General features: G+C 43.3%; 1 protein-coding gene across 3 annotated transcripts in view; it reads right to left on the bottom strand.

Annotated features, from left to right (window-relative positions):
* Positions 1 to 15,981, bottom strand: part of Csmd2 (CUB and Sushi multiple domains 2) — a 546,044-nt gene that overhangs the window by 191,266 nt on the left and 338,797 nt on the right. For all 3 annotated transcript variants that reach the window (XM_048815794.1, XM_015485297.2, XM_048815793.1), the window contains one exon: positions 2,418 to 2,744. In XM_048815794.1, the coding sequence (XP_048671751.1) occupies positions 2,418 to 2,744 (327 nt within the window). The remainder of the gene's footprint in view (positions 1 to 2,417; positions 2,745 to 15,981) is intronic.

The raw sequence follows: 15,981 nt of genomic DNA, 5'->3' as shown, positions 1-15,981 counted from the left end.
AGGAATATGGGGCTGTTCACAAAATCTAGCAGCACAATCTCTAAGTCAAGGATTTAAGCCCCAACCATTTCTACCTGTGCACTTTTTCAAAGCTCAGTTTCGTAATATGTGAGAAGGATCTTGGCTTATGGGGCTTGGTTGTGAAGGTACCGGTAGATTGTAGACTGCTCAGCACAGGGTCTGACACACAGTAAGTGCTCAATAAACAGCAGCTAGTATTGTCATTATCAGTTATGCCCCATGTGGAAGAAGGATCAGGTTTACTGCCAGGAACTGCTGAAAGGGGATCTCCCAGCCCTGCTACAGGGGCACAGATTTTAAGTCCCAAGTGGGAAAGCATGGCACCTCTCTAGCTGTGGAGAGAACTGTCTGGGGCCGAGTCAGGCTCAGCCCTGATGATCAACAGTTGAGACGGGGGAGGAGATGAATGTCTTCTGGGGGAGACTGTGCTAGCTCCCAAATGCTCATCCATGGGCCAGTGTTTCATTGGATGCATCTGAATCCTTCACCTCTGTAGATTCTGGGACCATGTCCCCTTAGAGATTCTGACTCAGTAGGACTAGGATGGGGTTTAGTTATGTAAAATGTTATTTGTCTTTCTCCATCCAGCTGTATATATAAGTGTATAGAAAAATACTTGCTACCTCTAATTCTAATTCACCAAATGCTGGCAAGGACCATTATTGGGTGGGGGATTCTGGGTGGTACTTATTATTTTGCATTGACCTGTCCCAGATTTCGAGTGTTGCCATGTTGCATATGTATCATCCTGATGATGGTAGAGAGAAACGCTAGGGAGAGCGGGTCCTCAGCCGGGTCTGCCCTCCCAATGGAGCTGGTTCCCTGGGCTGCCTGGGCCTCCTTTTCCCCAGGACTCTGGAGATGTTCCTTCCCTGGAAAGCAGGAACTTAGTGGGATTTGATTTTCCTTGGACACTGAAAGTATCCATTGTTGCCCAGGTTCCTCACTGGGGAGCTCTCAGCTCTCACCGACCTGGAGGCATGAGCTTCCCAGGCTTCCTCTTCCCCTCATTCCTGCTACTGCCACTGGGGTGAGAAAAAGCCACAGCAACCCACGGCTCCTTCCATTCAACAGGCCTTGACTGATCATTGCCTCATCGCATGCCCCGTGCTGGGCAGAGGGGATGGGAAGAGAAGTAACAGGTACCTGCTCCTCTCGAAGCTCATGATCTTATGGGAAAAGCAGGGAGGAGGACAGGGATGCTCAAGAGCAGGACCCTGAGGCTAGAAGAGGATGCTTAGGAAAGGTGGGACTGGGCTCTACCTCCTCCTGTCCCTGGATGGTGGGAACAGGGGAGTCGCGCCTTGAGAAGGCTGTTCCCAGCAAGTCTGCTGTCCTGAAGAAGGGTGGCGAGGGAAATGGACCTGAGCCTGGGTGCTTCCTTGAAATTTGGGGCCCAAAATGGCCCACTATGTAGCCATTGAAGTCTTCAGCTCAACTGGGCCCCAGGGATAGGTGGAACAAGGGGACACAATCTCTTTGCCAAGGGTGGGGATGGGGGTTGGGAAGAGATGGGCTTCTTCATATGGCTCGAGGTAAGTGTTTGTGGGTGTGGAGCAGAGCTTCAGCTGGGGACTTGCATTTCCAAAGCAGCCTCTGGGAAAGGATCTGGAAGCTTCAGTACCACCTGACTATCTGCCAGGGGCCAAGTTCCCTAGGTTTATTGTTTCCTGTGACCTGATAACAACTTGCTGCTATCTTTGGAGCTTGGCTTTGTTCAGTCTCTAGGTTTCTATCCCACCCCTACCCACTGTTATCTTGAGATACAGGAATAAAAATACTCACTATGGAACTTCAAGTTGCTTCTAGAGAAGGGGCCCAGGGTGGAAACTGGAAGTGACAACTTTGAGATTGTGGTTCTAGGAGGGGCTATGACTAGATGCCCTAAGAGTGGTCTCCAGGCCAAACAGAAATGCTGCTCCAAACCTTTGTTTTTACTTTGACCATGGGAATGGGACTGGGCAAAGCAAAGAGTGGGTAACCCCCAGGAACACCAGGGATCAACAGGAAGTAGTGTTCAGGAACTCAGGGAAGCACAGCAGAGAGGGAATTGGGAGTTAATGCCAGAATGCCAGAGGCCTCCCTGGTTCTAGAAGGGCCTTGTAGAAGGGGGAGACTGAGAGGAGAAAGGAGGTTTCCGAGCTCCCTTTATATCACATGTCACCTAGGGAAATAATGCTCAATGGAAAGTGACACCACAGAAAAGAGGTCCTGGCCCAGCAGGCAGACATTTATGCTTTTTCTGGTCATTCTGGGGTCTCCCAAGCCAGGGCCTGTAAGCCAGCAATGCCCTTGGGATTGATGCACCCACATCAGCACTTCTCCCTGGAGCACCGCCCCTCATCCTCAGAAGTGACACTCAGAGATGCTCAGATAGCGACAGAAGGAGGACTCACTGGTAAAGGTGATGTTGAAGCCCCTCTTCCCTGTGGAGTGGTCAGTCTGGAACTCAAGACGGGCCACGTGGCCACTGCTCGTGATGGAGGAGGGGAGCTGGTTTCCTGAGAAGGTGCCCAGGACCGGGGCCTCGGCAGTGGCCCCATCCTTGATGACCAGAAAATCAAACTGAGGCTCCACATCAATGTCATTGAAGGCCAGGTGGATGCGGCTCTCGGGCCTGGCCAGGATGAGCCAGACGCAGTGTAGGTGGTTGCCATAGTCCTCTGGGTAGTTGGGAGACAGGACGACTCCGGAGGGACTGGTGAAGTTGAAGAAGCAGGAAACTGCAAGAGAAGAGCAGGAGAGGTCAATAAGTGTCCCCACCATTCTTCCCGGGCCACTGAGGCCTGGCAGAGGGAGCATTTTCTTAATCTACTCCAGGGTTGGGCTGGACTGGCTGGGCTCTGAGCTCTAGGCGGAAGGCCTGCTGAGTTCAATGCCAAGTGTAGACTAGAAGGTTCCCTTTGGCAAAGGGCAGACATGGCGGAGTTGGTAGTCTCTTGGCCCCTCTCCCCATTTCAGTGGCCACTCCAGGCAATCTGCATGCTTTTGGTCCCTGGTGTTGAGGGTATTGTTGGCTTGATTTGCAGCAGTAGGAAAGGACATTGATCATGGAGATTGACATAGTGGTGGAAATCTCCCAGCCAAGAGAATCCAAGTCCATTTCTCTCTTTTAAATGTTTTTGATGGGAAAATGATAGGTAGCCCTGGGGATTCTGACAGCTTCAAGCCACAACAAATGCTATGCTAATGAGGTGCCAGGTGAGCACCATCTCTTAGAGACCAAAGCTTTTGAAGGAACTGGGTGAGAGGCCACAGGGTCTTATCTTAATGCCCTGCTCATTTCCTGTTACCTTTTCCTCCCTGCACCCTGAGAACCCAATCTTCTTCCAAAGCCCTCATTTAAAACCATTTTCATGCCAATTGGTCATTCCAGACCCAGAAACAAGGATAAGGCAAGGAAACGGCATTAAATGGATAAACAGAAAATAAAAGACGAACAAATAATTGCAACAACTATGATTCAGGGAAATATCAATATTGAATTAAGGCTTTTATAATTCTAGATGAACATCCCCAAGATGAGCAAAGAGTATGCTCCGAGCACTCAGAGGAGAGCAAACAGAATGAACATGAAAACACAGTCCATGTCACTAGAGAAAAGTCAAGAAAGAGACATAAAACCCAATACCTTTGAGGCTTTGTGGGAACTCGCACATGCATTTAATGCCGGTTGCAGAGGAAAGCCGATGGAACCCTTTGGAAGGGAGCATAGGAATTCTTATTAAGAGCCACAGAGCTGTTTGAACACTCTGACTCAGTAATCTCCCGAAATTAATTCAAAAGAAAAAGAGCCACCCGGACAAAGCTGATGATAGTGACATAATTGTATTATGGAGAAAAAAAATGGGAACAAGCTATCTGTCAGTCAGCTCAATAAAGTGAGGTAAATTATAGCCTTTAATGTGATGCGGTCGGAACGCAATCATTAAAGTGATAAATATGACCTTGTAGAAAGAGTGTTAAACATCATTTTAAGTAAAACAGTAGATCATAAAATTATACGTGTACTTTTGATGATAGCTATTAAACACTTGTTTATGTATGGATGAGGTTTGGACATGGTCCCCAAATAAAAATGGTATTAGGGTAATAGGTTTCAGGGTAATTTTTTTTCCCAAAATTAAATGCCTTTTAATTTTTGTGATTGCAAAAATGCTACAGCATTTCTAAACATTTTTTTAAAAAATTACAGAAAATGACAAAGAAGAGAGAAAGGAATATGCATAATCACTTAAATCCCTGTATGTTTATATCTATATTTGGTGTTAATAATATTGATGCTTAAGTTATTTGGTGTTAATAATATTGATGCTTAAGTTAAACGAAGCTAGGATGAAAAAATAATAAAATTCCTTTTGTCCAAGGAAACACCACACACACAAACACACACACACACACACACACACACACACAGGGAAGTAGTGACTTTATGTGGCAAATTTCCTCTTGCTTCTCCCTGCCCCACCCATCTCCTTATGTGCAAGAGGAATTTCTTTTCCAATCTGCCACAGACAGCTCTCCCACCAACCTGAGAAAAGTGAGCCTGGTCTCTAAGACCATTCTGTCTCATCCTTATAATCCCTCTATTTTTAAGTATAGAAAGAATTTGAATCAAGGGGAGAAAGAACACAGAAAAGCTTTTTAAAGCGATGCATGATAAAGTTAAGAGCAGAGATTATTGGGTATTACTGAGGGTTTACTAAATATGGGACACTATTCTAAGCACTTCCGTCAATTCCTTAATTTAACGGTCACAATATTCTTTCGGTCGGTATTATTATTAACCACAATGAAACATGAAAACACTGAGGCACAGAGAGGGTAAGTAACTTGCCAGGGTCACATAGCCAGTAGATGGTAGTACCATATTCATATCCATACAGTTTGACTCCAGGGACCAAGCTCAGCCACCCCTCCACACCCAGTATGAGAATGATACTGCCCACTGGGCCTCAGTCTGACAGTGGAGTCCCTAGGAGATCCTTCCGTTTATCCCAAGCATTGCTTCAGCCCTGATCAGGCCAGAAAATGGAGGCTCGGCCACCCTGACCCCAGCTTTGTGGTAGTTCAGTTGTGGGTACCATACAAATGATGCCCACATGCAATGACCTTGAAGACAGAAGGGGCCTGTCATGTGGCCTATTAAACCAGTCTAAGATAAGCCAAAGACGAAGAAAGATGCTACAATTTCAGAGGGAAGATGACGAGGAACACTGTAACCAGATGAACAAACGGATTTGTCACAGAGAATTTAATTAATACCATCTGAGCTCCCACCCGCTACCCCATCACTCATTTTATTTATAGCCTTTTTTCAGGGGCACCAGTTTAGATCTTGAGTAGCTATATATGGTAGCTCCACTTATCTCTAAATTTGTCTTGTTCACTTGTTTAGTTGTTTACGGCTTGGCCCTCTTTCTCCCCAGCATATACCCAGATGTTCTGTGAAAGCAGAAATCCTGTCTGTCTAATTGCTCTAAACTTCTAATGGCTCCCACAGTACCTGGCACACTCTAGGTGCTCAGCCAGCACTCGCTGAATGAATCAGTGAGTATCCAATGGTTGATAGATGTGAAAAGACAGACCTGGTCATAAGGGCTTCACAATCTCATCCCACTCCCAAACTCAAGCAACAGAATTGACCAAAGCCTGTAAAAATAACTGGACATCTGTGTTAGTCCTGAAAATGAGAAAATACTGTGGCACGATTATCAATACATTTCCCTCAGACACCACAGTACAGATGTGGCCCTAAATAATAGTAGAAAAGGGTGTGACCCAACCAAGTCATTGAATAGCAGAGATAACAGAAGCTGCTCTCAAAGACCTCAAAGACCTCAAAAAGAATATGGTCTCCACACACCATTCATAAAAGATCACTTGAAGATATTTTCTGTTCAATGGAGAGATGAGTCAAAAGGAAGAACTCAAGTATGGGAAAGCTGTGGTTAATAAAAAAAGATAAGTAACAAGCGAATAAACCAACATCGTAATGAATCTAAATAATTGCTATAAAATGGAATGCAAAGGTAACAAATATTCCTTGGAAGAGAACACAGAAAATATCATTCCCATCCAAACCCCAGGGTAAAATATTCCAGATTATACTGACATAAAGAATAAAGTTAGAGCAAGGAGATCTGCTCATTTCCTCATCTTGTAAGAAATTGTTTTATAGTTTCTATGGCTAATTAGAGAAAAATAGGTTAGAGTGTGTTTTTAAAGATATTAAGTGTAATTAGTAATGGAATAAGAAATAGCTTATCTTTACAATTACCAAAAGGGGAAAAAGCAAAGCAGTCAATTTAGAAAAAAACAAATGGAATTCAAAGGAAAAAAATATAGAGGAGAACTAGAAAGTAAGGTGCTTAAAAAAAAGACAAAATTTGATTTATGACAATAAATATATATAGCTTAATCTTCTAGTAAAATACAACCCTTAGTTTGAGACAAGACAAAGTAAGTCTAGGTAGTTGAAAGGAGAGGAATGGGCCAAGTTGGTTCACAACAGAAGAGTGTCACAATTTCCCAATGCCCAGGCCCCAAAGGCTCCTATTTGGTTGGTGTAGTAGGCCTAGTCATCAAGGATATTAAAGCTCCCCAGGCAATCCTAAATTGCATCCAGCATTTAAGAACTACCGGTGGAAGTAAATGTGAACAACAGCAACAAAAAGTAGTTTTAACATTAACTTCAGACCCTCTGATGTTATATTATAGCTGGCTCTTAGATGGTCCTTTTTTCCAGCCAATAGTCTTGGACAGCTACCAAAAGACATTTCCTCTTGCACCTGGAATGAGATGGGGCTGAAAAACTGACACTATTAGAAGGAGACTATGGCCTTATAAACTCTGTCTTCCATCTCAAGAGAGAACCCAGACCTGCCCCAACCAGGACAGGAGAAGGGATATGCAGTTTCCCACCATAGCCTCATCTTTCTCACTCTGGAAAACTGTATAGACAGTTTACATGGTCTGTTTCTATAGGGAATAGGAAGGGCCTGATTCTCAGTTCCCAAATGAGGACAGTAACTACAACAAAGAGTTGTAACTGGATCTCAGCGTTATCAATCATCCAACTTAGAAGGGAGAGATCAGGTGATTCTCCCTTTCAGAAGTGATTACCAGGTGGTGCTATTGCTCTTGACCTTGGCTGGGCAAAGCTTTTAAGTTGGAAATTTCTCAAGGAGGTTTAGACTTTTGAAAAACTATAGTGGTGAAAAACTCATGAACAGGTGGAGGTGGAAATACTGTGCATAATATAAATTTACTATGATCTTGAGTAATAAATGAAAGGGGCTTGTTGGAGAATTCTCTTAGTACACTTTCCTTTTGGTGTGGTCACTGTTGCTTCACTGCTTTCAAATTTCTAAGTCAATTACTTGGACTAAGAGAAGGGAGACTTCACCAATCCTTACAAAAACCCAAATGAAAAGCCAAAGATGATAGTTAAAATCTGCATGATGAGCCCATTCCCAAATGAAGACATGACAGTTATGATTCTGTGTGCCCCAAAGCATTGAAACAGACATAATAAAATATGCTAATTTGAGGTCAAAAGTAAATAAAGATAAGGAGGATCTGAAAAATACTAGGAGTGGATATGATGTGTTAGTCAGCTTTCTGTCACTATAATAAAATACCCAAGAAAAACAACTTAAAGGAGGAAAGGTTTATTTAGGCTCATGGTTTCAGAGATTTCAGCCCATTGTCAATTGGCTTCATTGCTTCTGAGCCTGGGATGAGCAGTATATCATGGTGGAAGGGTGTGGCCAAGCTCACCTCATTGTGGCTGGGAAGCAAGAGAGAGGGAGGAAGGGGCTGAGAACAAAAAGAATCTTTCTAGGGCATACCCCTGTGACCTTCCTCCAACTAGCTCCTGCTTCCTAAAGTTTCTGCCAGTTCCCAATAATGCCATAGGCGATGAACCTGTCAATGGATTAATCCATTGATGAGGTCAGAGCCCTCAGGATCCAAACACTATTCAACAACCCCACCTCTGGACATTGCTGCGTTGGGGGACCAAGCCTTCAACACAAGAACCTTTGGGGGGACATTTCAGATCCAAACCATAACATGTGGGTCTATTTGAAACTCTGACTTCTAAACAAGGAACACAACCTTCTTTACAGGTGCCCATGGAATATGGCAAAAACAGATCTTCTTTTATGTTACAAGGAAAACTCCATAAATTCTACTACAAAACAAAAACTACTGGGTCACATTTTCTGTTTGCAGGACAGACTAGAAATCAACAAAAAAGGATAAAGAAGATCCACAATCACTTGAAAATTCACAAAGTTCCTAAGTTCCTGAGTTCAAAGAGTTCAAAGAAGAGCTTTCAATACTGACTGCTTATAATGGTGATGATACTAGGCCAAAGCTATAGTAAGGAGAAAATTCATAGCCTTACTCATTATTGAATAATAATAATAATAAAGAAATATAAATGAAATGAGTATTTATACTCAAAAAGTTACAAAGAGAATAACTAAAGAAGATTGAGAAGGGAGAATAATAAATTCAGAAGAGATAAAAATAGCCAGCTTTTGAAGAGACAAATAAAAGAGAAATTGCTGATTGTTTTAGTTAATAAATAATAACAACAGCAATGACAATAATAATAATAATAATAATAATAATAATAATAATAATAGTTATAATAAAATTAAGGCAATAATCCAATTATAAAAGAATGGTGAATATATAATATACTAATAAATTTGAAATCTTGTCAAAATGAAGAATTTCCCAGGCAAATCTGAATACCAAAATTAGTATGAAGGGAAAATCCTAAGGCAAATGGAAACTACTTAGGAGATAGATGGTTTCATAGGTAGTGCTTTAAAAGTTTATACAAACTTGTAATAGCCAAACTATTTAAATTAATCCTGAACAAATATTCTCACCATGATAGTGTACACGTTTCTATCCACCTACTCACACATGGTCACATCAACAGTGTAGCACAAATCCTATATGCAAAGTGCTAAAAATCAACTTCAGCCACAAAACAATAAAACACAGCCTATGTAACCAAAATAGCAAAACTTTACTGATAGAAAAGTAAATTTAAAAATGGAGACAATGTCCCTTGTTGAAAAGAGTTCATAAGTTGACAATTATCCTCAAGTTATGATACACATTTTAACCCAATTCCAGAGAAGATCCATACCAATTTTTTTTTCCTGGAACTATCAGCAATTGTAAGTTCCATTTGTTGGAATAAACAAGTCAAAACAACTACACTGTCCTTGAGATAGATGAGAAAAATAACAAATGGGGTCTTAATAAACATCCAAGAGTATCATGTCGTAACTCATTAACCATCACAGCAATCTCTGAGGTGGTTACTATTAATCATTAAGTCCATTTTTTAGATGCAGAAGTTGAGTTCAAGGGCTCAAGTAACCTGCTCACAGTCACACAGCCTTATGTGATGGGACCAGAATAATGAACCCTGTCAGGCAGGTTCCAGAGCCCACACTCTCAACCACAACATGTGATTCTACTCAGCGGACGAAAAGCTTGTCAATGCAGATACTAAGTACATTAAAACTTGCTATAAAGCTGTGACAATGAAATCTGTATTGAATTGGTTTTGAATGAGAGATCAATGGAACTGAAAAAGAAAGTCCACAAATAGACATAGGAATGTAAGAATTTAATATATGATGAAGGGGTTTTCAAATTAACAAGGTTACTTGATCAATATAAGATACTAGAAAAAATGGCTAACCACTTGTTAAAAAAAAAACAACCAAAAAACTAGACCACAGCTGTTTCCATACATCAGAAGAAAATATAAAGAATATTTGTATAATTTCAGAGGTGGAGGAGGAATTTCTTAGCATTATATCAAAGTTAGAAATCTTAAAAGAAACAATATTTTGAATTGAAATAGAAAATTTTGGATTTAAAATATCACCATAATCAAAGGCTCAACAGTCAATGAGGAACAAACTGGAGAGAAAATAGTTTCAAGTTATTACAGTTGAATATTTATTATGTTTCAGATACAAAGAACTGGAATTCAGAAATAAGAGAAACTCAAAATAGATATTGGTGGAGGAAATTTAAGAGGAACTAACAAAGGAGTAAAGTTGGCCAGTGAAGATGTACAAAGATATACAATATTATTAGGAAAAAAAGAAATGTAAAAAGATTGAGCTACTGATTTGGCCAAAGACAAAAATGGCACAGAACTTTTTGAGGAAAAAGAGGGAAGTTGGCAAGGTGGAGACCAAGCAGTCAAGAGGTAGACAGGAAAACAGGAGAGTGGTGTCACATGGACAAGGAGAGGGATTTCAGAGGAGGATGGGCCATCTGCTTGGGGAGGCTGCTGTGTGCATGTCTCCTCTGGGCTGAAAACTATTCACTGGGTTTCAGCAACAAGATGCTCCCTGATGACGTCTGGGAGAGCAGATTTAGAAGCTCTGTGGATGCACAGTTATAATGGGGTGGATGACAGGGGCCTGGGAGGTGAGGCACGCACACAGCAAGGGCAGAGGTGCTGTCAGAGAAGCCCAGAGGTGAGAGTGTACCCAGGATCCTGCAAAGGAGATGCCGGAAGTGGAGAGGGATGCTTTTGTTTTCTTGAGAGAGGTCCAAGAAAATTTTAAGTGTTGATGAGAGGGAATGGGAAGAAGGGAAGCGGCTGAAGAGGCAGATGGAGGATGAGTTCCAAGAAGGTGCTACAATTGAATCTGAAATGTCTCCCAAAGGCCCATATACTAAAGCCTTGGTGCTATTGGATGAGGCTATGGGGAGTGGTAGAGCCTTTGAGAGGTGGGGCCCTGTGGAAGGTCATTAAAAAGATGCTCTTGAAGGGGATCATGGAACTCTGGCCTTTCTTGTCTCTTTTGCTTCCTGGCTGTGAGGTAGGTGGTTTTGCTCCACCTTGTGCTCCTTGCCACAGGTCCAAAACAGGAAGCCAATCAATCCCAGCTGGGAACCTCTAAAACTCTGAGCCAAAATAAACCTTTTCGCTTTATAAGTTGATTATCTAAGTTATTTGTTATAGTGATGGAAAGTTGACTGACACAGAAGGTGAGAGGTGGGGGAGAACCATAGCAAAATGTGTGAATCAGTGGGCTGTGACCCATATGAAACTGATGTGGTAGATCATGAGCAAGGTGTTAAGAAACAAAACAGACAAACAAAAAACAAAAGAGAACAGAAAAGTATGTCAGTTCATTACAGGTAGTAAAGGTAAGCGCTGTTTGTGAAAGATAGGCTGCAATAATGTGCAAGTGTGCACTGAATGTGATGTAAAAATGCATTTCTTAATGTGATGTTAAAGGTGTCTGGAGATGCCCGACCTTAAGCATAAATGTGATTATATTAAAATTTTCTTCCTGATGTATAATCTATGGTGGGATTGGTTTTCAATAGGAGAAAAGATTGATCAGCTATTATAAAAGGAGAGAAGGATGGAGGGAGAGTGAGGATGGTCTGGGTCTGCACACTTGATGTTTTTAGTCTTTGGAAGTTGCATGGGTTGCCTGTGAGCTGGAAGGCAAGGTCATTCTCAAGTGCAATATGCGGGTGGGGAATGGGTCTGAGGAGGGTAGAGAATGCTTGGGGTAGTTTCCATGGAGAAGTGGAGAATAGCCTGACTTGAAAAACACAGATGGATTGCCAGGCAGTGTCGCAGGCTTGATTGAGATGGGTGACCATGAATTGGTAGCAGTGCCAGTTTGCCCAATTGGGTGGTTTTTCTCCAGCAACTCACCCCAGCAGATGTGGCCCACTCAGATGGCTCTTGGTTCACTGTGTGTCTCTGGATCAGTAAACTGAGGAAGCCCTGCTGATTAAGGCTAGAGCTGGGCTGGAAGGGAGGCCTTGCAGCTCACCTGCATTTCTTTTGCCTCTTTCTGCTCACCGTCATTTCCATCTCAGCTATCTAGATGCCATCTTTGGGACTGGGTCTTGGTGAAAGTTATCATTTAGCCTCACTGGTCCCAAGGAGGCTGTGTGAGGTTCTTAAGGTGACATGCATCAGGGGTGAAGCTAGTCACTTGGCAGCCTCATCCTTATCATAGATGAGATTAATTTTAGCTTGGTGCTCTCTGAGAATACTGAAGATGCCTTCTAGAAATGTACACACATTTCAAAAGGAGCAGCAAGCACAAATAGACAGTCCTGGCTAAATATGTCCTGAGCACATTAATTATTAAATTCATATTTGATAGAATCGGATCTGAAAGCCATGAATTTTGCCCAAGTTTTTGCATTTATTTATTTTTTTGTCTGATTCCCGCCTCTTGAGGATTTGGACAATTGGTGTCCTGAGATGAATTGGCAGGACATTCAACAGAGTTCCCCCTCCCTCTTCTGTCTTCCATGACACCCATTCCATCTTGGACCTCAAGCTCTGTCTTCTCCCTGACTTTTACATTTGAAACATAAAAGGCCCTCTTTCTGGGTCATCTTTTCATTTTACATTCCACATTCTCATTAGGGCCCCCACCCCACACACGCTTCCTAACTGTAGACCTCAATACAAACCTTCTCCCGAGCTACAGACATGGATGTGCGGTGGTCTCTGAAACGTCTTCACCTAGGTGGTGTTTCAATGGCATGATGTGGCGTCTGCTGCCTGCCAGCCTCTGCCCTGCAGATGGGGTGAGCAGACACAGGATGGAGAAGCACGTCCAAGACCCTGTGCTGTTTATCTTCTCACAGATGACAAAGAACCCAAGACCCAGCAAAGGGAAAAAGTGAATGGGGTGAGCATGTGCGACTTTCAACAGAGGGAACAGAGATGGCCTGTTTGAGGAAGTGGCCTTGGAACTGTGGCCTGATGACAAAGAGCCAGCCATCCCAAGGACAACCACTCCAGGTGGAAAGAACTCTAATTGCAAACGACCAAGTGGGGAATGAGCTTGGGACTTGTGGGGGACAGAGGAGGACAGTGTGGCAGAAGCGTGGTGGTGGATGGAACAAGAAGCATGAGATGAGTCGGACAGGATGGCAAAGGATTTTGAGCCCATGGAAAGGGGTCTGGGTTTTAATCACAGCAAGTTTAACTAAATATGTTCTAAGCTGAACCTCTGGTCTTCTCCCCCAAACTTGATTCTCCTAGATTCTAGAGTGTTCCCTGGCATCTACAGATGATTCAACCCTGCCATCACCCAGTGTGAGCTTTCCTTAGGCCCTCTTCTCACCTCCCACTTGCTCCCAAACAAACACCCATGGCCCAGACACACCCTAGACTTGATGCACAACAGCCTGATGTACAGCTCTACAGGAAATCCCACCGGCACCTTGAATGCGCGTCCAAAATTGAACTCTTTATCTATTTTCCAAAGCTTCTTTCATTCCTTATCTTCATGAATGACAACATCCAATTGCCTAAGAGAAATATATCTACTGCTTCTCCCACGCTCCCACAGCCAATCAGGAGCTAACTCCTGTGGGTTCTATCTCCTCAGTAATCTCTTGTACTTGTCACATCCTCATCACAGCCCTATTTAGTGGAGACCCCAGTCTCCCACTTTAAACCTCACTCCTTTGGAATCCGTCCTCCATAGTGGCTCAATATGGAGAGCCAATTTTGTAGATCACAATTGTCTGTTCTGGTGCATCCTTGCCTGGGACTCTTTAAGGACTCCCTGCTGCTTGCAGGATAATGTCTAGACTCCTCAAAGGGGCAGGGTACTCTCAATGGCCTAAGGCCCTTGCCAAGCTCTGTTATTTTTATCCTGCCTGCCCGCTTAAGGGACCCCACAGTCTGGTCAGATGGGCCCACCTGCAGCTCTACAAACGTTCAAGGTTAACCCAAAGCTGTTTCTTTTTTTAGCACGTGTTCTTCCCTTGTTCATCTAAAAAACTCTGTTAAGTGTCATTTCTGGTGAGTGGCATGGGACCCTCCCGCCCTGCACTGACCCTTCCAGCTGTAGTCATTGAGTCTGCATTTCGGGTTCACCCCTCTGAGTACCTACACCACCCTTGGCTAAACTCCACATGCTTGAGGACCCCAGAAGAAAGCCTGCTGCTAACAGGCTCTGGTGGCCGAGCATCTTCCAAACGGAATCTTCCCCTACTCCTACCAGGTTAGCTTTGTCTCCGTAATAACACCAATCCCAATACCACTACTAGTAACTATAACAAAAAACAGGAAACCAATGCTTACTAAGAATTTTGTGAGCCAGGCACAGTGGTGCATGCCTGTAATTCTGTGACTTGGGAGCCCGAGGTAGGAGGATCACAAGTTGGAGGCCAACCTTAGCATCTTAAAGAACCCCTGTCTTCAAATAAAAATAAAACAGACCAAGTACTCCTGGGTTCAATCCCCAATACTATTAAAAAAAAAAAAAAAAGATTAAGACTTTGCTGCATGATTGGCATTTGGAATACAACACTGAACAAGATATTTTTGCCTTCAGGGAGGCTGTCAGACAATCAACAGATAAAGTAAGTGTTGCTGATTGAGACAGAATGTATTATTTGTTCCCTCCTCATCCTTGCCATACATTCTTTTAGCCCTCCTACCAGCACCATTGTCCTTGGGCTTGGTCTTGTGATTCGAGAATGTGAGTGTGACATAAGCCTTTGCCAACAGAGTTTTAGATGAGTTTGCGGGTTTGTCTGTCTCCCAGAGCTTTTCTTTTCTTCCTTGAGAACGGCACACCCTAGGTAGAGCCTGGTCCTTCAGCCTGGGTCCCAGAATGAGATAGTTGCTGTAGGGAGCCCAGCAGAGCAATGCAGAGCCACGATGACTGGCAGCCTTCATGGACTGTGAGCCAGAAATATATATTGTGGCAAGTTGCTGAGGTTCTGGGTCTGTCAATGCCAAGGTAAAAGTTGAGTAATGCATTTATCAAAGAGAATATGAGGAAAATAAACAAGGAAGGATTACACTTCTGGATAAGGATAGACATTCCCTCTGGGAGGGTGACAGGTGAGGAATGATGAGGCAGAACCAGCATTGCGAGGGACATTTCAATATGGCAAAATGCCAGCTGCAAAGGCACTGAGGTAGGAAAGTTTCGAGGGGAAGAATGGCATGAGATGAGGGAGAGAGGGAGGAGGGAGTTAACCATGGACTGCCTCTTAGGCCTTTTGCTCAGGGATCTCCCTTGGCATCCAGAACACTCGGCTGAGGCACAGTCCCTTGCTTGGCATGAAAGTCTGTTGGGCCATAGCTTTATATGGGTGGCCATATAAAATATTGCCCACACTGGGACTCTTTTGAAAATTAAAAGTGAAACTATTAATAATCAGTAGAATAAAAGGTTGTATATTGGGATTGTTCAAGCAAATAAGGATATATGGAGACCCCACTCATGGTCCTTTTATTTCTGACCATAAAGCATCCTTTCTGAGCTGGCAGTCACTTCTGCTTCAAGTTCCTTCCTTACTGCCCATTCCCTTCTGGAACCGGAACCCCACACAGAAGCTCATTGATGAGGGTCTGATAGCTGTGGAGTGGTTGCCCACTATGGCCTTCCCCCATGCCCCTTAGAACCTCACTAGGTTCTTGGTTTCAATTACCTGTCTGCTTATCAGTCCCATCTCGGAGAATTACCCACAGCCTGCAATGATCCTGCAGCATGGGCTGATTCTGGCCACACTTCCAGAATGATGCCCACCCAACCTTCCTGGGGTTGCTCAGCCTCCAGACCCTCTTCATGGCCAGGACATGAACTGGGTATCATGAGCTCCTTCACTGCTGGTTAGGGCTGGAGGGGTCTCATGTCACCAGCTCACAGGACAGATTCTGACACTTTATGGAGCAAAGTGTGAAGAATGTCCCCTAGTCTGCCCTCCTTATAACTAGCTGTGTCCACACTGGAAGGCTCAGATTTTACCTTAAAAAATGATCATAAATCCATATATGTAGCCAAAGAAAGCCACCATCCATCCCAAAGGTGGAGCAAATATGAATCCTACAAATTTTGAGTTTGCATCTCATTTTTTACTTACTAAATGTATACCTTTTTTTTTTTTTTTTTT

The sequence above is a fragment of the Marmota marmota genome, unplaced genomic scaffold, assembly GCF_001458135.2.
Source record: "Marmota marmota marmota unplaced genomic scaffold, marMar, whole genome shotgun sequence".
NCBI lineage: Eukaryota > Metazoa > Chordata > Mammalia > Rodentia > Sciuridae > Marmota > Marmota marmota.
Note: the sequence above shows the minus strand (reverse complement) of the source record. Positions and strands in the feature narration are given on the sequence as shown.